At 41.5% G+C, this 24944-nt stretch overlaps 1 protein-coding gene across 2 annotated transcripts in view; it reads right to left on the bottom strand.

Moving 5' to 3' along the window:
• LOC149870672 (N-heparan sulfate sulfotransferase 4) overlaps positions 1-24944 on the bottom strand; it is a 179521-nt gene that overhangs the window by 12013 nt on the left and 142564 nt on the right. For both annotated transcript variants that reach the window (XM_090036653.1, XM_090036654.1), the window contains 6 exons: positions 23989-24171; positions 22014-22110; positions 18421-18544; positions 15412-15586; positions 12817-12987; positions 9957-10066 (listed from right to left, as the gene is read on the bottom strand). In XM_090036653.1, coding sequence (XP_089892779.1) covers positions 9957-10066; positions 12817-12987; positions 15412-15586; positions 18421-18544; positions 22014-22110; positions 23989-24171 — 860 coding nt within the window. The remainder of the gene's footprint in view (positions 1-9956; positions 10067-12816; positions 12988-15411; positions 15587-18420; positions 18545-22013; positions 22111-23988; positions 24172-24944) is intronic.

Below are 24944 nucleotides of genomic sequence, written 5' to 3'. Positions count from 1 at the left end.
CCAGCTCAAGCTTCTGAAAGGAATAATGAGTTACAATGTATTAAATATCCTACCTTAACTGGCCTTATTTCACTGAGGCTGTATACCAATGAGAACAGAATAGGGCCATCATGCCCATAGTAGATAGACAAGTGGTTTTTAATCTTTTTAGATTCAAGGCTCCCCTTGTTAGATACAAGACTCCTCTAGGAAAATGCCAGTTCCTAACAAATGGAAAAATAATAGAGCAATTCTTCCAATTCTTCCCTAACCAAGAACTCAGAAAGACCTCAAGAGCTAAAAATGCTTTTAATGCTATATATTCCTATTTGAAATCTTGGGGTTTATCTTGTGAATCAGGTTATGTGTTTACTTTATAAGGCACTCCTAAAAGGGTCTCCCAGCACCCCGGGGTTAAGTACACACAGTCAAAAAGACTGAGGCTGAATTGATTCAACCTTCAAAGGTTAGTCTAAGCTTCATAGATGGGACCAATAAACAAGTGAACAGGCACTTGCTTCTGATTCTGGAAATGCAGCCACATGCCTGCAGTGGGCCAGGCCACATGCTGGGGGATGCTAGGGCATGCATGCCTCCCTGCTCAGCTGGAGCAGACAGCTTGGGCCAAAGCTAGCTCACCTGCCCTGTGACGGGTGTGTGTGGGAGCTATGGGGAAAGTACAAAGCATCCTGGTGTGCTGGGGGACTGTGAGTTAACTTGAATCTAGAGGGGATCTGAGACAGAAGTTCAATAAACCAATTTAACCTAAATCAATTAAGTCTGATACTACATCCATCCAGGTTTTATCTTAGTTTTCCCATCAAAAGCAAACAAAACCTTTACAAAGGAATCCTCAACACTGGATTCAGATCCATCCTTTGCTATAGACTAGTTTTGGCCATTTTGAAAGTGGTTTATGTGTGATGAACTTCTGATGTGTTTACAGATTTGAATCTGTTTCCAATTACTTATACTGGTTTATGTGTAATTTCTGTCCCTAGCCAAGGGGGATGTGGCTCCCTGGCTGAGCATCACTGAGACAGATGTACTGCTAAATAATTCCTTAAGTTCCAGTTAGAACCTAAAGAGTGATGGTCCTTAAAAATGTATGTGACAGAGTAAGGGGTGCTTGATTTAATTACTTCTTCTCTCTGTAAGGTTGCAGTTGAGCCATATTTACACATGAAAATCAATATTTGTCCAGGCAACATAGGTAACTGTTGCTGATGTTTTCCTGCAATAACTGGCAACTATGGGTGCCGGATTTATATGTTGTGTATAACAAATTACTTTTTTTGCACCTTGAAATGTGAGGTTTTATAGGAACAGAAACTGTGCATATATATTAATCTTTTCTATCATCCTGCTCTGCTTTGTAAATTTGGCTCAAAATGTGATTACTTTTGTGAGTTTAACTCAGGCTCTTTGCTATAAATTCTGAATATGATGAATTTTAATTCCTAAGCTATAGTTCATGATGATGGGATGAAAAGCTCTCCCAGAAATACTGAAATTTACCCATGAAAAACAAGAACATTTCATTTACCTTTTGAAAGTTGTTTCCATCTGAGAAACACAGAATATTTTACAAATAACTCACAACATTAGTTAATTTTATTTTTATCAATGCATTAGGCTAATAAGGGAAAGTGCAAGTGAGAGCTGACAGGTTAGGATTTAATTCCATACTGGTGTGCTGATTACTAAACTATGGGATGATATTTACCTCTGTGCAGATGCTGAAGCACCACTTATGTCTCATGTACAGGCTATTCTGAAGATTTCTGTAGGACTTAGTGCTGCATTACTCTTTTTCTTACCCTTTCTGCACCATGGTATATTTCTGCCTCTCCTGAGATTTTCATGCAATTACTCATGGTGATTAACTTGGTGCCCGCTAGTGTTTGCTGGATTTGGTTTTTAGGTTGCAATGTTACTGTTTTAAAAATGTGTGTTGGATGCCTAGAGATGGAATAGGCCTTGAAAAAACTCATCCAATCTATTTCATTTTGACAATCCTAATATGAAGCCACTACATTGTTTAATGTGGTTTCTTCTTCCATTCTAAATCAATGCATACTTATACATTTTCTCCACACATTTGCATTCTCAGTGTCTCTGAACTGTGATCATATAATTTCATAAAACTGTTTATAACCCATTTTTCCAGTTCAAATAAATGTGCTAGATGAAACTTATCTTTGGTGTATAATGCCACTGACTTTAATTTGGTTACGTGAAGGAGGATTTTATTCACATGTAATAAAATATATATATATATATATATATAACATAATAAAAGGCACTGAAGATGTACTATGGCAGCTTTCAAACATTTGTAGCCTACATAGGTACTCAAAATTCTTGCAAGCACAGTATGAACCAAGGACTCAGAAAAATGCATTCTAAATAATAGAAATGCTTGCCTATGAAAAATATATTAAAAATAATATGTTAAAAGACCTCTTTATTAAAAAAGCAGAAATGTCTCATATCTGATTTACTTTGTTATGTATGTTTGTTATAGAAAAGGTTAATGAGGAACCATCACAAATGCCACATCTCATGGAAATATAGAGACAGTGCAAGGAGAAGTGAAAACTCTACTCCTTGTTTCTTCCTGCACTTCCTGTGTTATTGCTTTCACATAGGGTTTGCTCCTCCCACTCTCACTTGATGCGATGGACCAATGCTACACCAGATCCAGAATATATAAAGGATCCTGTAGAAGACAATGACTAACAAAGAAGATTCTGTTTTCTTGTACATAGGCTTTCCAGAGCCTGTACAGCCCTATACCTTCTTCTGTAATAATACTGTAGGAAGGGAACTCTGCAGTGAGAAACAAAGTTTCATAGATTTCATAGACATTAAGGGCTGAAAGGGACCTCATGAGATCATTGAGTCCAGCCCCCCCCGCCATAGGCAAGAAGTCAGCTGGGATCAAGTGACCCAGCAAGAAATATATCCAGCTCTTTTTTGACAGCACCACCTCTGGGGGGAGTTTGTTCCAGACCCTGGACACTTGCACAGTAAAGAACTTTTTTCTTATGTCTAGTCTAAATCAGCCTTCTTGGAGTTTATGGCTATTAGACCTTGTTATCCCTTGGGGAGCTCTGGTGAACAGCTGTTCTCCCAGGTCCTGATGCACCCCTCTTATGTAAGTTATCAGACTGCAATGTATGCGGGAACAAGAGAAGACTGGAAAAGAATGGAGACACAGATAGAGCTTTGTGGACTAAGCCAGTCATTTATTTGTGTGTATATATATATATATATTATATGCTAATTTAAAGGCCTAAAGTTAACATAAACATCTGGTATTCTGTTAGGTGCATGCACTGCAAATATTACACCTGAGGGCATTTTTATTTTAGTTCCAATACCTGTATCTATAACTGTGATTAAGTGAAGTTCCCCAGTGTGGAAGTATTCAGTGGACAATAATTTCTTGTTGATTTACTGCTGGTGTGGGAGGGAGGGGGGGCAATTTCACTTAGTGCAGCATTAGCAGGAGTCCGATAGCAGATGGACTCTCAGCAGGGTACAATGAAAGGTTATGTAAACAGTGGTGCAGAGGTCAGTAGTACCTTCATCACAGTAATAGTAATAACTTCATTTCCAAGACATGCTTTGATTTCATGGCAGCTACTTATGCAAAAGTTTTAATTGAAAACCACTGAAGTCAATGAAAAGACTCAACAGAACATTCCTACTATACTAAAGACACATAGTAAGTAATGGTAATATCCCTTTGACTGATTTTGTGTATCATGATGGAGGATGAATTTGCAACAAGATTATTGGTGGGGGCAGCAGTACTACCTACAGTTACGATGTATCTAACATTTCCTCTGTTTTCAGCTGTTTATACTTTTGCCAAAATTGTATTATTTGGTCAAAAATTGTCAATAAAAGGTGATTGCCTGAGACTGGTTGTTTTTGAAAGTTCCATAAAACTTGTTCAGTTATCTTTGAGAATGAATATAGCAAAAATTATGTTATTTTGCCCATCAAAACCAAACAAAACAACATTAACAAGAACAAAAGCTTTACAAATGAATCCTCAAAGCTGGATTCAGACACTTCCTCTGCTATAGACATCCTGGGTGATGCTGGACCAGTTAGTTAAACCCATTTTTTCAAAAGTGGTCACTATTGATGAGTTCCTCACTGTTTAGCTGCCTAACTTGAAAACTTGATTTGCAGAAATGCTGAGCAATCACAGATCCAACTAAAGTCAATGGGAATGGTGCTTTGTACATTCATACTGTTATGTGATACTATGTATTCTGACCAATCAGATCTTGGGCATATAAAATTGGATGCTCAAAGTTAGTGAAATTTTTACTTTATGACTCAGATCCTTCCTATGTAAGATCAGGACAATAATTCTGACTGCAAGCTAAGGAAACATAGATTGGATGAATGGACTTAAGGTGAACAGAATAGTAATCAATGGCTCAATATCTACTTGGTAGATGGTATCAAGTGTAGTGCTGCAGGGGTCAGTTTGGGGGCTGGTTTCGTTTAATAACTCTATCAACAGCTTGGAATATGGCACAGAGTACACCCTCAGCAAGTTTGTAGATGACACCAAGCTGGAGGGTAGGCCTTGGATTCAGAGTGACCTAGACAAATTGGAGGATTGGGCCAAAAGAAATCTCGCGAGGTTCAACAAGGACAAGTGCAAAGTCCTGCACTTAGGAAGGAACAATCCCATGTACTGTTACAGGCTGGGGCTGATAGGCTGGGCAGCAGCTCTGCAGAAAAGGACCTGGAGGTTATGGTGGACAATAAGCTGAATATGAGCCAACAGTGTCCCCTAGTAGCCAAAAGGCTAACAGCATACAGGGCTACACAGATAGGAGTGCTGCCAGCAGGTTAAGGTAAGTGATTATTCCTTTTTATTCAGCACAGGTGAGGCCACATCTGGAATACGGTGTTCAGTTTTACGCTCTCCCCGCTCCCCTACCCCCCAGAAAGAATGAGGGCAAATTGGAGAGTCCAGTGGAGGGCAACAAAAGTGGTTCGGGGGCTGGGGAACATGACTTATGAGGAGGGGCTGGGGGAACTGGGCTTATTTTGTCTAGAGAAGGGAAGACTGAGGGGGGATTTAATAGTGGCCTTCAACTATCTGTTTTCCTGACCTCTGATCATGCGCGTGGCTCTCCTCTGGACTCTCTCAAGCTTCTCCACATCCTTTTTGAATTGTGGAGCCCAAAACTGGACGCAGTACTCCAGCTGCGGCCTCACCAAGGCCGAGTACAAGGGGAGAACGACGTCCCGGGATTTGCTCGAGAAGCATCTATGGATGCACGCCAGCATTTTGGTCGCTTTACTAGCCGCAGCATCGCATTGCAGGCTCATGTTCATCTTGTGGTCAATGATGACCCCCAAGTCTTTTTCTTCTGTAGTGCTAACCAACGTAGCACTGCCGAGCCTATAAGGGTGCTGCAGGTTTTTCCTCCCAAGGTGGAGAACCTTGCATTTTTCGGTGTTAAACACCCAAAATGAGGTTCTCGTCTGCCCATTTGCTGAGCTTGTCCAGGTCAGCCTGGATCACCCGCCTATCTTCTGGTGTGGATGCTTTGCCCCAAAGTTTGGTGTCATCGGCGAACTTGGCCAGTCCACTCCTGACTCCAATATCCACATCGTTAATGAAGATGTTGAACAGGATGGGTCCCAGGACAGAGCCTTGAGGGACCCCACTGCTCACAGGGCACCATGATGTGTGACTGCCATCAATCACAACCCTCTGGGTCCGACCACAAAGCCAGTTTCCCAGCCAGCGGATCGTGGTGGAGCCAAGGCCACAACTGGGCAGTTTGGCCAAGAGGCGATCATGGGATACCAGATCAAAAGGTTTTTTGAAGTCTAGATATATGACATCAACCTCTTCTCCCTTGTCCAGGTGATAGGTCACCTGGTCATAGAAGGAAATGAGATTGGTCAAACAAGACCTACCCACAACAAACCTGTGCTGGCTGTCCCTTAGAATGTTAGCCTGGGCCAGTCCCTCAAGGATGGCCTCCTTAATAAACTTTTCTAAGATCTTCCCCAGGATAGAAGTCAGGCTAATGGGCCTGTAGTTAGCCGGATCCACTCTCCTCCCTTTCTTGAAGATCGGTACCACATTGGCCTTCTTCCAGTCTTCGGGCACTACACCAGAGTGTCAGGAGTTTTCAAAGATCCGTGCCAGGGGCTGGGCTATGACGCTCGCCAGCTCCTTGAGTACCCTGGGGTGCAGGTTGTCAGGGCCAGCTGACTTGAAGGTATCCAGCTTCTCAAGGTGTTCCTTCACGAGGTCAGCATTGATGGAGGGTAGGGGATTCCCCTCACCCAGATTTCCTTGTCCCATAGCAGGCATGGGCATCCCGTGTGACTGATGAAAGACTGACGTAAAGTACCTATTTAATAGGTTGGCTTTTTCCCGGGCGTCAGTTGTCAGTTGCCCCATCTGGTTTAGCAGGGGTGCAACATTGCCCTTGCTTTTCCTCCAGCTCCACACATATCTGAAAAAGGACTTTTTGCTGTCCTTGATGCCTGAAGCTAGTTGGAGTTCAGTTGCAGCCTTGGCTTTCCTGGTTTGGTCCCTGCAGGACCGGACCAGCGCGGAGTAGTCCTCCTTGGAGGTGAATCCCGTCCTCCATCCTTTGTAGGCTTTCCTTTTTAGCCACAGTAGGTCCGCTAGTTCTCTGGAGAGCCAGGGGGGCTGCTGTGCCTTCTTGCTGCCTTTCCTCCGTGTTGGAATAGATTTAGCTTGTGCGCTGAGGATCGCTTCCTTGATAAGCAACCACTCTTTTTGAACTCCCATCTCCCTGGGGTCATGGTCCCTGAGGGCCTGACCAACTAGCCTCTTGAGCTTGTCAAAGTCGGCTTTTCTGAAGTCAAGGGCTTCTGTGTTGCTGACTGACTTGCCAGCTTTACGGCGGATGGTGAAGGTGATCAGCTCATGGTCGCTGTCACCCAACTTCCCATCAATCACTAGGTCGCCGATTAGGTCGTCCCCCGTAGCCAGTATCAGGTCAAGCAGCGCTTTGCCTCTCGTTGGCCCATAGACTTCTTGAGTCAGGTAGAGGTCATCCACGCACGAGAGAAAGCTTTGCGCCCGCTCAGATTTAGCTGAGTGATCTTCCCACGAGATGTCCGGGTAATTGAAGTCACCCATGACAACCAAGGTCCTGGAGCAAGCGGCCTCAGTCAGTTCCTGGGTGAACTCCTGGTCAAGCTCGGGACTTTGAGTGGGAGGTCTGTAGTAGACTCCCACCGTTGTGTCCCCTGTGCCGAATTCCCCACGAATTTTTACCCAGAGGGTCTCTAGCTGTCCATGCCGGTCGCCAACATCAGCTTGCAGGGACATGTAGCTTTCCTTCACATAGAGAGCTACACCCCCGCCCCTTTTGTCAACATGATCCCTCCTGTATAGGGTATAGCCCTCTATACCCGTGGTCCAGTCATGGGTGGAGTCCCACCAGGTCTCCGTTATCCCAATGACATCATATTTCTTTGCACTGAGCAGGAGGACGAGCTCATCCTGCTTGTTGCCCAGGCTCCTGGCATTAGTGTACAGGCAGGCAAGTGTGCCCTTGGGGGCTCTTGCCTTGCCCACAGATTGTGCCAGGGCTGGGGCAGGGGTGGGCTCCCTTAAGTGCCCCCTTAAGTGCCTTGGTCCGCTGGCTTTGCAAGGGCCGTTCAGCGGGCCAGCAGGGGCAGTAGTCCCCCCATCCCCCAGCGGGCTTAGTTTAAAGCCCGGTGGAGCAGGTCAGCCAGCCTGGCTGAGAAGAGCCTCCTTCCCAGGGGAGAGAGGTGGAGGCCATCTCTTCCCAGCAGCTCGCTGCCTCTCTCTCCAAAGAGCGGGCTGTGGTCATGGAAGCCAGAGCCTTCCCGATAACACCAGCGCCGCAGTCTTTGGTTCACCGCGTGGATCCCCCTCTCCTTCCTCAGTCCATAGCCTGAGACTGGGAGGATCGACGAAAACACCACCTGAGCTCCCAGACCCCTAAGCCCCGCTCCCAACTCCCTGTAGCACGTCATGACCTGGCTGGGGGTGCTCCGAGCCGTGTCATTGGTGCCCAGATGAATAAGGAGCATGGGGTAGTGGTCTGTGGGCCGGAAGAGCTGCGGGATCCTCTCCACAATGTCTCGGATGCGGGCCCCCAGGAAGCAGCAGATTTCCCGGGCTAAGGGGTCGGGGCGGCAGATTGCCCCCTCAGTGCCCTGCAGGATGGAGTCTCCCACAACAAACACCTTACGCTTTGTCTTGGGGAGAGCGGGGCCAGTAGTTGCGGTCGAGCCTGGGTTGCCTGCAGGAGCTGGCAACTGCATGGGCTCTGCTGGGGCTGCAAGAGGTGCGAACCTGTTGCTATGCTCCGGCGGGGCAGGGGCCTTGGTGCGGCGGGCCTTGGGGCCCTTGACCACCTTGGTCCATGCCCCTGACTGGGCAGAGCGGGAGGTCCCAGAGTCCTCCTTAGTCGCGGAGGGAGACGGAGCTCTCCCCTGTGGCTCCCGGGGGAGAAGGGCCTGGCAGTAGGAGTCTATCTCCTGCTCACAGTCCCTGATGGCACGCAGTCTCTGGACTGTGGCCTGGAGCTCCTCCAGCTGGCGCGCCAGAGACCCCAGTAGGGAGCAGACCCCGCAAGGGGAGGTGGCCATGCTCCCGGGCCCCAGAGCCTGAAAAAGGGACAGGCAGCCCCCGCAGCCAAGGGCCAGGGGCTCCGTCTGCGTGGAGCCCGGAACCATGGGCTCCGTCTGGGTGGCCGTCTCTGAGGTGCCCAGTGGAGGGGCCGTAGAGCCCGAGGGGACCCTCGGGGTGTGGCGCATGCCCATCCGTGTCATGCCTCTGGTAGGCTGGCTACGGCTGGGGCTGACTACTCTGGGGGGGTTGCAGGCAGGGTCTCGTGCCCTCCCGCGCCCTCCCCTGTGCGATCTCCATGCTAACTCTACTGCCTGTTTACGCAGCCTGTTCCCTTGGGGGCTGGGCCAAGTAGGGGCCTGGGCGGGGGCTTGAACCGGCCCGGCACCAGGCAGCAGCCTCCTCCCAGGGAGCGAGGAGTTAACCCCTTCCCACCACGAGCCTGCTTACCTCCGGCTGTGCTGGGGGTCGGCAGGGGGCTCTGCGGCTGCTGAGGGGGTGTCTGGGGGGCTTCGGGGGAGCGGGGGCGCAGTGGGCTTCACCCGCGCGTCTCTCACCGCTCCGGAGCCTAACTGAATCCTATGATCCTATGACCCCAGCTGACTTCCTGCCCTTTGGGCATAGGGCTGGACTCAATGATCTCCCAAGGTCCCTTCCAGCCCTAATGTCTATGATATCTATGAAATCTGAGTTGGGTTTTGAAAGAGGATCAAGTTAGACTCTTCTCAGTGATGGCAGATGACAGAACAAGGAGCAATGGTCTCTAGTTGCAGCAAGGGAAGTTTAGGTTAGATATTAGCAAGAATTTTCTGATGAGGATGATAGTAAACCACCAGAACAGGTTACTCAGAAAGGTTGTGAAATCTTTATCCTCGGAGGTTTTTAAGACCCAGCTAGATAAAGCCTTAGCTGGGATGATCTAGTGGGGATGGTCTTGCTTTGAGCCAAGGATTGGACTAGATGACTTCCTGAGGTCTCTTCTAACCCTAATTTTCTATGATTCTATTATTCTATGATTCTACAAAATTGAAAACTATATCATAATGTATATTCAGAAAGTGGATACATTAAGGTTGCTTATACAACCTCAGTTATAGCAGTTCCCATACATAAGTATAACAAATAATTTTTGTACCCTGTGTAGACAGCAGCCATCAATCTTCTGCCCCCTCTCAACTGGAACCCAAGCCTGGCACCCTAGATACTCATACCTAGTTATGCTATTGTTCTAATTCGGAGTGGTTCACTTCCAACGGTAATATTCTTTTCCTGTGCTTTCTTGCTTTTTGTTTATAATGAATTATCAGTTTTTCAAGGGAAGAGAGTAAAGAAACTGACTCACGTTAGCGCTTCTGAGTAATTATAATGAGGTGAGACTCCCAGAAATTTCTGCACTTCATCCATCACAGTAGCTGGATCACTTCTTAGCTGCTGTCCATCGATAATTAGCAACTGTGTAAGAATCAATATATTATCAATTTAAGAACAAAATTCAGATCAATAAACTAAACTACATCATTTGCTCTCTATAGCAGAATTAGTGATGGGTGGATTTGAAGTTTCTGATGTGTTATCAATAACAATCAAACAACTTAACTCTGTTTAGGTTTAATTGTTTATCATGTAGAATCATGTTGGCCCTATTTAGATTTGCATATAACAACTGAAGGAAACTGCTTTGGCAAATAATTTTTTGTCTCAAAACAGTTTTAAAAATAAAATAAAAATGTCACAGATGTTTCAGGATACTGGGAAGCCAGATTAAAGAAAAGATGATAAAAATGTTCAAAAGCATTAAAATACAATTGAACAAAAGGTCACATTGAGGACTCAGAGAGAAGTAAGCACATTAAGTATCCTATAATGAAATGGTAAGCACTGTACAGATGTAATAGAATGATAGTTCATTTGATAATTGCACACTGGTTGTTTTACGAAGGGACCTTGCACACTTTGTTAGCAGAAACAGACAAACTAAGTGGCTTTCCCTGCCACTGGGTGCTTGTACACAAGCAATTAATGTGAAGCAATAAACTCCAGACCACTTTGAGTTGGAATGCACTGCTCCTTGGCGTAGCATCCGCATGGGTGCTTGGCACAGCAATAATTTGAGCCAGGATAGAGCAGGCACATGTTGGCAGCAACCTCAGGGGGGTCAGCTCCAGGCTTTGGGTGGTGGTGTCTGGCAGGGGAGGGGCTGAATGGGACATGAGAATGCCAAATATGTGGAGCCATGTGGCTAGGTAGTAGGTAGGGGTCTGGCCCCCAGTAGCCTGGGGTGACCAGGCTAAATTTCCCCAGGTGGTTACTGTCTACATAAGTGTTAGGTCACAGTAAATGACTCAGCCATAAGATAGTATCATCTCCAACAATAGTATCTTATGGCAGAGTGAATTGGTTTACTGTGCCCTAATACCAGAGCACATGTAGACAGTGACACTTTATTGCAGAGTTAATTAGTCTACTTGACAGTAAAGCACACATGTAGATATATCCTCTGGCTGTTAAATGTACATATGAAAGCTATAAGGACAGCACAAAGTGTTACACTGATACTAGCTGGCTTGGATGGATGTTTTCTATATTTATTGTGAGGTCTGATTATAAATTATTAACATTTTGAGTGCATGGTATTAAGAATGAGTGCACATTGCTGAGTACACATTAGCAAGTGTAACGAGTGCCCTTTCTCAGTGTATGTTATTAAGAGTAAGTGCACTTTGTATCTTGTAAACTTAATCACTACAACTATGCCACATAAGCAATAGCCAGTTTTACAAGAAATATGTCAAGGTACATTAGACCTGCATGTTTAATAACAGAGTCTGTGCTATTATTATTGTTATTATTTTTCTTTGTGTTAAAATTAACTACTGCAGAAGGGAAAGAGAAACAACACATCTTAGGAAAGGGCCCAGACTTATGAATGAATGGGACAAATTGAAATCCCTTGGTCTACTGGGTCCTAGCATCTAAATCAAGTTCTGAAACTCAAGGGCCAATCTGGTCTTCCTCTCCCACAGGTAGACCAAATACTGAAAACAAAACAAAACAAAACAATAATCTGCTGTTCAGTGTTCTTCCTAACCTGAGTCTCCCAGTTTGGGAACACATCTGACATCTTACAAGAGCCATTTCAGTTGTAGGACAGGAGTAGCTGTGAATCAAGGCCAGTGTGGGACAACATGGAAGGCCCAGTTGTGGACAGAGACAGAACTTATTGGTCTCTTTTGTTTTCTAGAGTAAACAAGCAAATTCTGCCCTGACCAGTTTCACCATGGTCTCCGTAAGTCCTGGCCCAGACTGACAGGTTATTTATAACACTCCATTTGCTTTCCACATCCTTGTTTCCTTGTACAGGCAGAATGGTTTGGAAAACATACTAGTAAGAAGTAGCTAGAGGTATGTAGTGAATGAATATGTTCTGAACTTCTGTAGCTAAAAATAGGTAGCTTATCTTACAATGATTTGTCTGTAGATTCATGGGCATATAGCGTTTTCTTGGAAAATTTCTCAATGCAATTATTAAAAATATCAAAGACGGGTTTTAATTTATTTTACAAGATTTTTAAAAAGTGCTGCATCAGCACGTTTTAAATTTCTGAGGGAACAGGGGTGTTCAAAATTCTCATTTAAAAAGTGAGGTTCTAAAGGCTTCCCAAGTCCAATGGGTTACTAAAAAGATTAGAGCTGACAAACCATGGTAATACCTATCCCATACCAGAAGAAGCCTGGTAGCTTTAACATCAAATCAAGGTTTCCAGTATTCCTAGGCTACCTGATGCACAGCAGGAAGCCAAGTGCCCCTAAAAGTTCTGTCACAAGTCTGGAGTTCAATAACTTCCAGGACAGTCAGGATCTAGACAGCATGGCTGGGAGATGGGAAATCCTAAAAGCATTTTTACAGGAAACACGGAAGAAGATTCTGTGACAACCCACAAACTGGACAAGACTGAAAAAAGCCAAGCAGTTTACCAAGCCTCCTTGGTTTGTGTCAGAGGGCCTAACAACATCACCACATTTCCAGCAAACATTTTGATTTTTGGTGGATTTACATTTTCTAACAAAAAGGAAATGTTGCTTTGGATAATTTCCAAATAGCTCAAATCACAAAATCATATATGGTAACATCACATGTTGAGATTTCAGGTTGTGGCTTCGAAAACCAAGTGATCTTGGTGAAATCATCAGATAGGAATTACCTGTGAAGTGGCAAAGTGAGTTAGCCATCTTTCTATATGAGCAGCATACCATCCAGGGGTCAAACATCTCTTCTGGAGAGTTCTCAATTCTGAGGGAGACCAATGGTCTGAGGTAATGACTTCATAAAAATTGAACTTCAGAGCAGTGGGATCCTCATGAAATCGTTGATGCTAATACAATAAAGGTAGATACCATTAACCATAAGTAGATGGTTAATTTCCAGACTTTATGTGAGTGTACTTGAACTTCTGTTGCCTGATTTACATCATTATTACTGACTGCTTTACTTGTCCACCTTTGTCAAATTTTGCATGTATGATTCCACATAATTTTAACAATGCTAGTGTTTTAGCCAAGCCATCGCTTTCCAGATTTTTCCTTTATGAAAGGATACAGATTACATAATGGACAAAAGATGGCTAGGAAATGAAAAAGGAACAGTTAACTGACAAGGAAAATTGACTGGTTTTCTTTAGTCTTCAGGACTAGTGCCCTGTAACATGGGATACTTTGCATGTGTCTTGTTTAGATCATAGTAAGCTTTAGGGGTGTGCAAAATGGGCCGTATTCAATTAAGAGTCAGCACAAATTGGGGACAGTCATTCGATTTGTTGATTCGGATCGCTGTCCCTGAATCCGAATCTGAAGATTCAATACTGATTCAAAGAATCAGCGATTTGGAAGTAGACACAGTTTTAAAAGTTTGTTCTACATACTTTGAGGTAGCAGGCACAGCTTGTGAACGCTGAGATGCTAGGGTGCATGGAGCATCCCACAGGAGCGTGGCCCCCCCCATCCTTGGCGGTGAACCTGGAAGTGGACCAGAAGTACTTCCAGTCCATTTCCAGATCTGCCAGGGAGTGTGCTTGGGGCCCCCCCACTCCCTGCAGCTTGGCAATCAGCTGCAAGAGGTCCCCAGGTGCCTCCCCAGGCCCAGGGAGCTGAGCCAGGGGAAGAGTCGGGGGGTGGGGGGTGGGCCCTGCATGCCCCATGGTGAACTCAGAAGTGGACCAGAAGTGCTTCTGTCCACTTCCGGGTCTGTTCCCAAGCATGCTGGGGAGCCCCCCCGTGCTTCTGTGGGACGTTCCATCTGCCCCAGCATCACAGCATTCAGGAGCCCCTGCTACATAGAGGTATGTAGAAAAAACATTTAAAGCTGTCTCTATGTCTAAATCACCAAATCTTTTTGAATCTCTCTGAATTGAGTTGGAGGGTTCTGATTCAATTTGGAGAGATGAAAGGGTCCTCTGATTAAATTTAGATTCAGAGATTTGGCCACTGAATTGACCAGATCTCCACCGAATCAAATCAGTGACTGAAGCTTCACGCAGCCTTAGTAAGAATTACCATGCCATATTAAAAATTAGAACACGTTCTGAGCAGTCTCACAGTAATGCTTACTATGATCTCAGACCAGTGTAGACATGGCAGGAGCTGCCTGTGCCCCTATCCCTTCTGACACTGACCCCAGCACTCACACCACAGCTTGCAGATGTGCCCATGAGGACATGCAATCCACATGCCAGCAGCCTGTGGCCTCCCTGCTGCATGCTGAGTATAGCCCAGGCTGGGAGTGCCTGCCACTGGCACGCTGGGGTGAGCCACATCACTGCCATTGGTGGCAGGCAGAATGAGGCACAGGAAGCCAAGCCCAGGACAAGGTGCCACTGCTTCCACTGGATCCATGGGGTAAGCTGGGTCTCTGCTGTTGCCAGTCTTGAGCTAGCTCTGGTGATCAGGTGATTGTCAGTTCCAACCATAGTACCTCATGGGAGTCTTGAACCAGCTCCAGTTTGATGCTGGGCTTGTGACCAACAATTAGTTGATTGTTGGTTGTTCCCAGTCCCTGTACCACACTGGAATTATGAGCTCATATTATCTCTATGGAACAAAATATAGTTGTTTCAGCTCCAAAGACAGCTGAACAAGTTGCTTAGTACAACCCAAAGGCACCATTCCCTGAAAAGTCATAACTTTGCTATGATACGATAGCACCAGCATGTTTTACTAATGGAAAGTGTGCATGCTCATGTTTTAAATGAAGTTAAAATGTCCTAATATGCTAACTGAAGTTAACATGTCCTAATGTGCTACATGGCTCCTAAGCTAGACGCATCTTTTTCTTACTCCTTTGAAACTTTGAATGGTGTGCCATACTTGCATACCAATCAATCTGACTCTGTTGTCTAAAGAATAGAGATTTGAAAGTTATGCCAGATATATGGGTAACCTAAAGTGATTAGCCCTTTATAGTAAGAAATTGGTCATTCTACCAAAACATTATTGGGTGAAAAAGAATGTTTACCAGATAAACATTGTCAGTTGGAATTGAGATTAAAGTAATTATTTGCAACTGGAGGCAGCCATTTGGCTGAAAAATTACATTATATATGATACTGGTATCACAGCGGGTGCTGAATAGAAAAGGCTGTAATTCAATATTCTAAATTGTGGCATGTACTTTACAGTAAATTCTACTCCTGCTCAAAGACATAATGGTAAAGTCTTTGCAAATTCACAAGAATGGGATGTAAGTTCATTATCACTTATTGCTTTTGAATTCATAGCCCATTTCTCAGTGGCAAGATACTTACCTGATACCAGGAATATGCCCGATCAGATGGGTCAATGAGAATGGTGATGAATTTGGCCTTAGGGATCAAGGAAGCTGCTCGTCTGGGAGCTTCCTCTGAATGGAAATAGTTGGCACTTTTCTCAAACAAGAAGTCAGTTGTAACATTGGAAGGGCTGGGGAAGAAACCCATATACCTGGGAACAGGGAAAATACTATTCAAATTAAAAACATTAAAAATCTTAAACTTTCATGCACGTTCTGTACTTAATGGCATGTTGAAACATTACTCTTCAAATGTAATCTAAAACAGAAGAAATTGAAAACAAAATGGGCAAAAGTTTCATTCTAAACTTTTAGCTATGACATATGTTGCCTTCGTGACGATAATGCTAACAGATAATATCTTTAAGCTGAGTAAAATATTGTTGATAAATAAAAATGTCAGTACATTTTATGAAAAAAATGGAATCTTGGGAAGAATTGAAATTAGTCACAAATTTGAACTGGATTCACTGAATAGTTTTGCCTAACAAAATGGTAGAAAAAATTGAAAATATTAAATATTGTTTCAGTGTTTTAAAATAAAAATATTTTGTTCTGACACTGATTAAATGAAAGTTCTCAATTTTTTTTTAAAAATGGCATTCCTTTAAAAACTGACCTAACTTTAACTTAATAACCCCAAAACATTTACTGTAAATATTTTACTTTATGTCAAATGAAATGTTTTAGGTTAGGTTGACTCCAATTCTTTGGTTTGGGGTTTTTACTTAACTGAAAAAAAAAAACCAGTATTTGCTTTTTAATTTTTCACTGAACCAAAAATCCAGAATGTTTTCAGCTTTGATGCTGTGCCTATATCACTAATGATGTTCAAGAGTGATTAGGAGGTCGTTAGATATAATAATAATAATTATCTTTCACTGAAAAAGTGGAAAATGTTTTGTAAAAGGGCATTTAAAAATAAAATTGTACATGAATTGGGATGTAAAGCCTCCCAGACCTGAAATAAAGGGATGTATGCATTAAAGACATGAGGGAGAATTGAGACTGCTTCTCTAAGGGCATGTCTCAGTACTATGTGAAGGCAGACTGCAGTGAAACACATGGATTCCAGTCCTCAGGTGCTACACCATGAAAAATGCTCCTTTTCCCCAATGAAGTAGCAAGAGCAGGCCAAAAAGCTTTCTGCAGAAAATTCTTTTATGGGCATGATTCAGTCCACACTAAGGTAGCTACATTACATCCATGTCAGGGTGTAACATGCACAAAGGCCATGGTTGCCCTTTCCTGCAGCGCTTCTGAGTGTGGTTTTCAGGTGGCAGAGAGAGCCAAAAAGTAAAAGGACAATAAACATGGTTCAAGGGAGGACAGGAGAAGAGGGTTTAAGCCATCTTTATAGTTTCCCAGTTCTTAGCTGTTCCAGGGTCTGGAGAGGTCCCTGGCATTAATAAAATGGTCCTGGAGAGATGCTTTCATTATAGCTTGTGTAGCAATGATGTTCCATAACCTGCACAGTGCTGCACGAGCAGACTCAGCATGTGCCTTCTGCCTGTCAGTCCACCTCCAGAATGCTCCCTTTGCCCAGGTTTGCAAAAGGATCCTTTGAATACAGTCTTCCTTGCTTTCTACAATGGGGAATTGTGCACTGGCTGGATCTATGGCTTTTAAAGCCCATTTATGCTGCTACTGTACCATTAAGCCAGTGTAAAAGGTCCAGAGCAGGGATCATATTTCCCTCACATCCATAAAAATTCTATAAAGAAAACCAGAAAAATAACATGACAAGCTTATTTTTATTCTTCTGAAACTCTCTATGCAACTTTGTTTATTTTGAGCTAATCAATAGAACTATTCTAATTTGTAACAGCTGATGAGCTGGCTTTTTATATTGCATAGAGCAAGATGGATTTTTATTTAGAAAATATCTAAAATCAATATAGAAAAAGCTTCTGTTTGTTTCTGTGGAGTCACTGTAGGTTAATTATCCTGCATGCTATTTGAATATACCCCTTTGTATTGACCATGGATCAAAATGTATGCTGGGGTTAACAAAATACTAAAAGTAAATTTGCAACCTCTCTTATCTTTGATTATTTTAAAATCTCTGCATGTCCCAGAAATAAACAAAAAGTACACAGAATTAATAAACTTGCTGCTAAAAATACGAATCAGTCTAATAAAAGGCATCAGGACTCTTGCTAGATCAATAGCATGACACACATTCCACTATGCAGTATGGAAAAAATATATACAATGAAGCATCACTCCTTCCTTGGTTTTCATGACATTTTGAACCTAATAATTGAATAGTCTCTTAAGTTAAATGCAACTGTGGTGATAACCTGTCTTTTCAGTGAGATTTTATATGTTTTGTTGTGCTTCTATATTGTAGAAAATATATTCAGTTTTTATGTTTGGCTTTGTTCAATAAAAACAGCTTAATTGGATTAACATTTAAAATTTATGTGTGTTATGATATTCATTCTAAATATCAGTCTTTATTTAAGTTTGAGAACTGCTAGAACTTTTTGGAACATAAAGGTTTACAAAACAATTTTTAAGTGAAAACAATAAAAAAAAGTATTAAAATGCACAGGAAAAAAACTCAACCTAAAGTTACTTATTAATGAGTGTCTTTTATTCTGACTAGTCCACATTTGACAGGTTGTGCCAATAATTACATTCTTACTTATGCTAAGTAGGACTTCACAATTAGCCCAGTTAGAGGAACAGGCAGAAGTAAAATCAATATCGTCAAGCTGAAACCATACCAGAGAAAGTATTACTTAACATGAGGCAGGCCATCACAGTTGGACTCCCTAATACGTTAATTTAATTAAAGTTAAGGTTAACAGTTGATTAAATGTCCCATCATTATGAACTATTTTCTCATTCCCTCAGATAGTGTTAAGCCTAACAAATTTATCTAGTAATTATGTATGTGTTAAACATACTTCCATAATTGCTTGAATGTGATTTAGTCTGTGCTAATAACAAACATTTCTTTCTTTGTTATTCTTCTTACCAGTCAATTCCCTTGTGGTAGTTGTTTCCATTAAAGAACTGAACTTCTTCAAACGTTTTTGGACTAGGGAGATTACTGATGATGGAAGGATGCATGAGAAGAAATAAATAAAGTGCTGTTGTTCCTAAAGAAAAAGTACACTTTAGATTATATGATGTTGCCAGGTAGGATAAAAAACATTGTAAACATTTTGTTTAAGCAAGTATTTCTGAACAAATACATGACTAATTGTACCAAAAAATGTTCACAAGAAAAATAACTATTGCTGAAAGGCAGGTATTAGCATGCAGAATATTCAGTTTAAACACATAATGCATGTAGACCTATTTATTCTACAGTCAGTAATCCATTCACATTTTAAAAAATCCAGATAATGTGCTCATGCATGCATCATGATGTTTCTATTGATTTTTATAATTTCTATATATGTAAGTGTATATACATGTATGGCTTATGTATATGTGTGTGCATGTGTACACATACACACACGCACATGTACAATATTAATGATGTGGCCCTAACATTAGTAATGTATTTCATCTTAAAATCTTGTATACCTCACATAATGTTTCATAAATAATTATTGATGGTTTCCATTTCCATTTCTCTCAGATTCCCTTTGTCATCTATGCTTTATCTTCTGTGGACTGTTTAATGTTACAGGATAAAAACTCTTGTCCAAGAGACAGCATCCATTTCCAGCATAGTAGGTGTAAGTATCTTGGATAGCTTCCTTGCAGGAATTATTAATAAGCAAAGAGGATGAAAGATGATGTTTGATTTTAAACAAGCATTAGCAGATTATCTTTAAAAACCTTTGTGTTCATGGATTATATGCCATTTAAAACTTGTTCTTTATTAAAGATTTTTTCCCACTGTGTCATCATTAGGATGGCAACTATGGTGACTTTGGTGAGAAATCAATGAAAAATTGCAACAAAAAAGATAATCTTAAATATACATATTTAAAAGTTAAGTGTGCATATCTGTGGTCGTGTCTACACCATAGCAACACACTATGGTGACACAGCATTGGCAGGCAAAAACTGTGATGCCGCAGCTACGTCGCCATAGTGACATGGTCCCTCGCTATAGTGCATCATTACAGCCACGTAGTGGCTAAAAATAACTGTGTGCCATTGGCACCGCACAGTAATGTTATAACAATGGCACCATAGGGGCACATGTAGATGCATCGTGTGTGTGTGTGTGTGTGTGTGTGTGTGTGTGAGTGCATTATTTATTACTTTGTTTGATTTATATGCTGCCCTTCACATCAAAGGGCTTATATCTATAAATATTTAAAATATATATTCTAGAGGGAATACCTAATGTTTAGGACATTTAACTGGATATCAGGAGTCAGTGTCTTAGTGAACACATGTACATAGTCATTAATGATCCATAATTATGGCACATTAAGTTTAGTACCTGTAATAATAGGTACTAAACTTAATGTGCTATAATTGGCGCTACTGCGCATTAGTGCAGATGAATGCTTTTTGTGTGATGCTTAATGAGCATTGGCCTAAATCTACCGTGCATCACTGCATTAGCACAATTTTTGCCAGCCACACCAATTAGTGGTAGAATTAGTCCAATGGGCATGAAGCATCTCATGCAGATGCACCCACTGACTCTCTCATGGACTCTCTAAATAATCTTGGGTAATTTGTTATCTTCCTGTGATGGATTATGTGCATGTGCACATGTTCTCAGGACCTGATCTAGGATCACATGGCTTACTTTAAGATGCATGATTGTAGTTCGGGTCCCCACTTGCACTCACACAGTCAGTGCTGAGAGTTACATTAGGAATACAATCTAATTAAGTCAGAACTAGTGGATCTGAAAGGGGGATTGGTGGGATTGAAGGGGGCAAGGGTTACATGCAGAAGTGGTGTCTGTCCAGGAATGGGGGGCCCCAAAGAACTAAAAATAGCTCAGTCAGGGTTGGGGGACTGGTGCTAACAAAAGCACAGCCCCATGGCTCGGAGGTTAGAACAAGTGGCTGGGCTTTCCCAGCCCCAGAGATGTACTCTAAACATGTACGCATTTTCAGTGAGATTAGAATGGGTTATCCCAGCGTACATAGTGCAGCTCCTTAGGTGAACTAAGTTAGATCGGGCTATTTTTGCCTGATCTACATTTCCCAAATATATGTATGGTCGATCTAAGTGTAATATCTGCATGAACCCTAAGATGCCAGTGTACCCTGCTTTCTACCTGAGTTCAGACTAACTCATTTAACCTCTTTCTATCTTCTGTAGCAAGTCAATAATGATACTGGCTATCCCAGAGGGACATTGTGAGGATTAATTAATCAATTAATGTTTGCAAAGTGCTTTCAGATCCTGAACTGAAAGGGGCAAGTGATAAGTAATTTTATTATTAATTATAATTAATTCAACAAAGCAAAGATATTGGATAAGAGGTCTTAACAGTAATTTTCCCTTTGGGTCTCATGACAGACTGTTTGTTTATTGTAAACATCTGCATTTACTTTCTTGACTGCACTCTTATTACAAATGTATTGACTTCAGAACCCAGAAACACAATACAAACTTTTATTAATTGGTATCTGAACTAAGCATATAAAAATTGTAATGTACCACTACTCCTTAATCTTATACTGTGCTTCTCATCTTTAGCTCTCAATACACTTAACAAAAGAAATCAGTATAGACAGTAGAATGTATTAAATGCTCTAATTGAAGGCATCATGTTATCAGTGAAATACTTAACTCTCTATTGCTATCATAGACGATTCTACTTCAACATCTGAGAAATTAATCAGCACAAAGTCATCCCTTACATAGAGACAATTAACAAAACTTAGTGTGCACCTATTTCATTTCCAGTGTCTAATTGCATTGTTTTCATTGTTGGGGAATGAAATAATTCACATTCACTGTGAATAAAATTTACCTCTATACAGAGTGCCAAAGAAAGGCTGTGATACTTAAAGGTCTCCTTAAAACAAGGCATTAGCCCTTTGACACAGGAGTGAACTTTATCCTGATTTCCTATAACTGCACTGAAATTAGGCCTGAGAACAATAATAGAAACAGCAGAACTCACAAAAAGGAAGTTATGTCAAAATTCTAGGCAGGAAAAAAAATCAAAAATAAACCAAAGTTGGAAAAAAAGTTTCCTTTAAAATGTTTAAGAGAAAATAACTCAAAAAAAAAATCTATTTGAACCTCTTGAGCCTTTCCAATTCAGACATGTTGTTGAATCTATTCAGGCCCCTTAAATCTGAACAAGCAACTGAAAACAGGCTATGTTGGGAAACCCCTGGTCCTTCTTCTGATGGAAAAACCATGACAACAATCTGGGCTGTATTCTAAAAGTCCCGGATGGTTCTGGAAGAAAGTTTCTATGTTTTGCAAATCAGTTTGCTCCATACCATAAGCAACAGAAGAGTTAATTATTGCTGTCCGTTCCCATTCAGAATCTAGCACCTCTATATAATTGAATCTGCTTCACCATGCTCTGTACTAAATATGTAAGTGTAGCACTGAAAGGTAAGGATACACTGTCTTTAGGATCACATTCTTTATTCAAGTAATTTAAATTCACCATCTTCTCACCAGTTTTCTGGGGTCCTATCACAAGAAATTTTGGTAGATGGTCACAAGTTTTATCTCTTGACCAGATATCCCTGTGTCGCTTATCATCACATGGATTCTGAGGAAGAAAAGAAAGTTATTTCTATCATATTGGAAAATATTTCAAGTGTCTTGATCTTGCAAAGTTACAAAGCAGTTGTGAAATGTTAGTCTCTTTGGAGTCAATAACAACAATCTCCAAATTTCTTCTTAAGAATCCAGGCCTGTAAGATATTGAGCACTCTGGCATTAATTCATTGAGGCACTTAAGTAAGTTTGGCTTGCACTTGAATGATTCGCTACACTAGGGCAAAAATACACTGTAGCTTGTAAGACTGATCCCTAGAATAGTCAACAGAGTCAAGCAATTGTTTAAAACTTTATAGGATCAACTACTACATTTCTTTCCCTCTCTCTCTATATATATTCATATGTATTCATAGGGTAATTATCTACTGTGACCTCACACATAATACAGGACACAGAATTTGACCAAATGGTTCCTATATCATGCTCATAGTTTCCAGCTGAACTACAGTATATCTTTATGTGTTCAGCATCATTCAGGAGTCCAGCTGCAAGGAAACACCCCCATAACTTTCCCAGAGAGGGTGAGAAGGGAGAGGAGGAGGAAAGACTCCAGTCTGTGGGGAATTTGTAGCAGTAGAAAAGAAATTTCTATTTGTCCATGGCATGTAAAATAGTCTTATTGGAGATCTTTTCTCTGGGGCAAAGAAAATGAAATACTTTCTCATCCTTGGAGGAAATCTGCCAAAATCAAGAATTATATCTAGCAGTACTGTTCACATTGCTTCATCTGGTGTTCTGTCTAAAGTGAAACATGATATTCTCAGGGTCTGTCAGTTGAACACATTTCATAATCATTAGGTGCATCTACACATGCGCCACTTAGTACTTGCATTAGCTTTAAACTCATTGCTACTGCACAGTAGCGGCGGTGTTACACTTCATGCCCGCCAATGCTATGTCGCTGTAGCAACGAGCTATATCAACATAGTGTCTCTTATAGACATGCCCACTATAATGCTAGTCAAGCAAAATGCTCCAGCTCCCCCCATATTTCCATAAATACTCATCCCTCTGCCCATAGTAAAACATCCCATACACCTAAAAGTAAAACCATGCCTAGTCACTGCATGATTGGGCATATGTTCTATTGAATCAAGTTAACAAAATACATCAGGACAAAACCTTTAGCACAAATCAATGTAGTTCTGCTTCAGTGAATAGAAGCACCACCAAGTTCACTAGTTTTTACATCTTGCCCAAAGAAATTTTTCTTTCATGAGACAAAGGTAAAACTGAATTTGCTAAACAGGTTTACATGGAGTTAAGCTTATGTTATGTATCTGAGATCACACATCAGTACAACATGGTCTGAAAAGGAGAAAATGGTGAATACATAATAATGTTCTGGACACTTTCTCCTGTTTCTCCTGAACAGGCCCATTGTTGTTTCATTGAAGGTAAACATGGTCTCTGGGATTCCTTATAACAGATACGGTGACATAATACAAGTGATTCCATATTAATGGATGCAGTGAATCTGCATTGTCTGCCTTGTGGTAGATCTCACTATCTGGTGTCTGAATTGATCTTATTGATTATGTATCATGGGTTAATACAATGTGATGCATCAAGAAAATAAAAGAGAGGAGGGAAGGAAAGCCTTTTCCTAGACAAATAGCATTCAGCTGCTCTCAATATGACTGGTATTTGGTTGAACAAAGCCAGGTGGCCTGATTTACCTGTATCTGTAAATCTATTCTTAGTCAAAAACTGTTGTTTATGTAGACAATTAAGTGAACCTAAAGGCATTTAAAACAAACTATCTTCATTTTTAATGTCATAATCATCATTTTCTTAAGAAAAAATTAAATTAGGATTCTCCTGTAATTTAAGAATTATGACTGGGATTACTCTGACCATGTATTACCTGCCAGAGAGGGTCCTTTTGTTCAGGAAAGAGTTCAAAGTATTTATGAGCCAGCTGAACTGGAGGTAGAGTCTGTAGTTTTAAGTTAGTCCAACTTTTAACAAAGTTGGCCAGATTCACAAAGGTGTATAACCCTAGGCGATCATTCCCATAGTTGGACAAATGTGTCATGAAGATGCTGATCTGAAAGGGAAAAAAAAACTGTTTAGAAGCTTTACAACAGCTGTACATTACTGGATGTGGCAGTATCTGTTTGGAAGTTCAAGTCTTGTATTTCACCATAATAACTATTACATAACTAAACTAGATTTGTAGGGAATTACTTTGGCACATTCGACACGTGGATTGCTAACTTGGGAGCATGCCTTTTTGTGAGTTCTACAGCTCCAGCTTTGTCTGCACCTAGACAATTAGCTCAAGGAGTATTTATTCACTCATCAGCTTCCCCACTGAAATACACATAATTTACAAAATAGTACTTCTATGTTGGACTGTATATTTTCTTTTTTTTTACCTCATGAAATGTCATGCTTTTCATGTGTACAGAACATTTGCTTTTCACCCAAAATACAGAAAAGTTACAATTATGCTAGAAAGACAGTACTAGTGGTCCCTCCACATTCTGGCCAGCCACAACCACCCCCAACTAAGTATCCCCAATGTGAGCAGGAGTATAATAGGTACCATATATATTCAAATACAAGATGTGGTTTTTTCCCTAATTGGCATAGGGGAAACAGCCCCTTGTCTTATAATCACATGAAAGGAAATCTCATTAAAAACACCATTTATCATTAAACTGCTGCCAAAAGCAGCATGTGCTCAGTAATAGAAACTGACTATGAAGTTGATTAAATGCAACCAACACTAAGCACGACTATAAAACATATGGCCAAAATTGGGCAAACATGCTGATGGGAAGCTACCACAAGGACAGATTAGTACAGCCCATCTGA

The sequence above is a fragment of the Crocodylus siamensis genome, chromosome 2 (assembly GCF_052110815.1).
Source record: "Crocodylus siamensis isolate JL-2025a chromosome 2, ASM5211081v1, whole genome shotgun sequence".
Taxonomy (NCBI): domain Eukaryota; kingdom Metazoa; phylum Chordata; order Crocodylia; family Crocodylidae; genus Crocodylus; species Crocodylus siamensis.
Note: the sequence above shows the minus strand (reverse complement) of the source record. Positions and strands in the feature narration are given on the sequence as shown.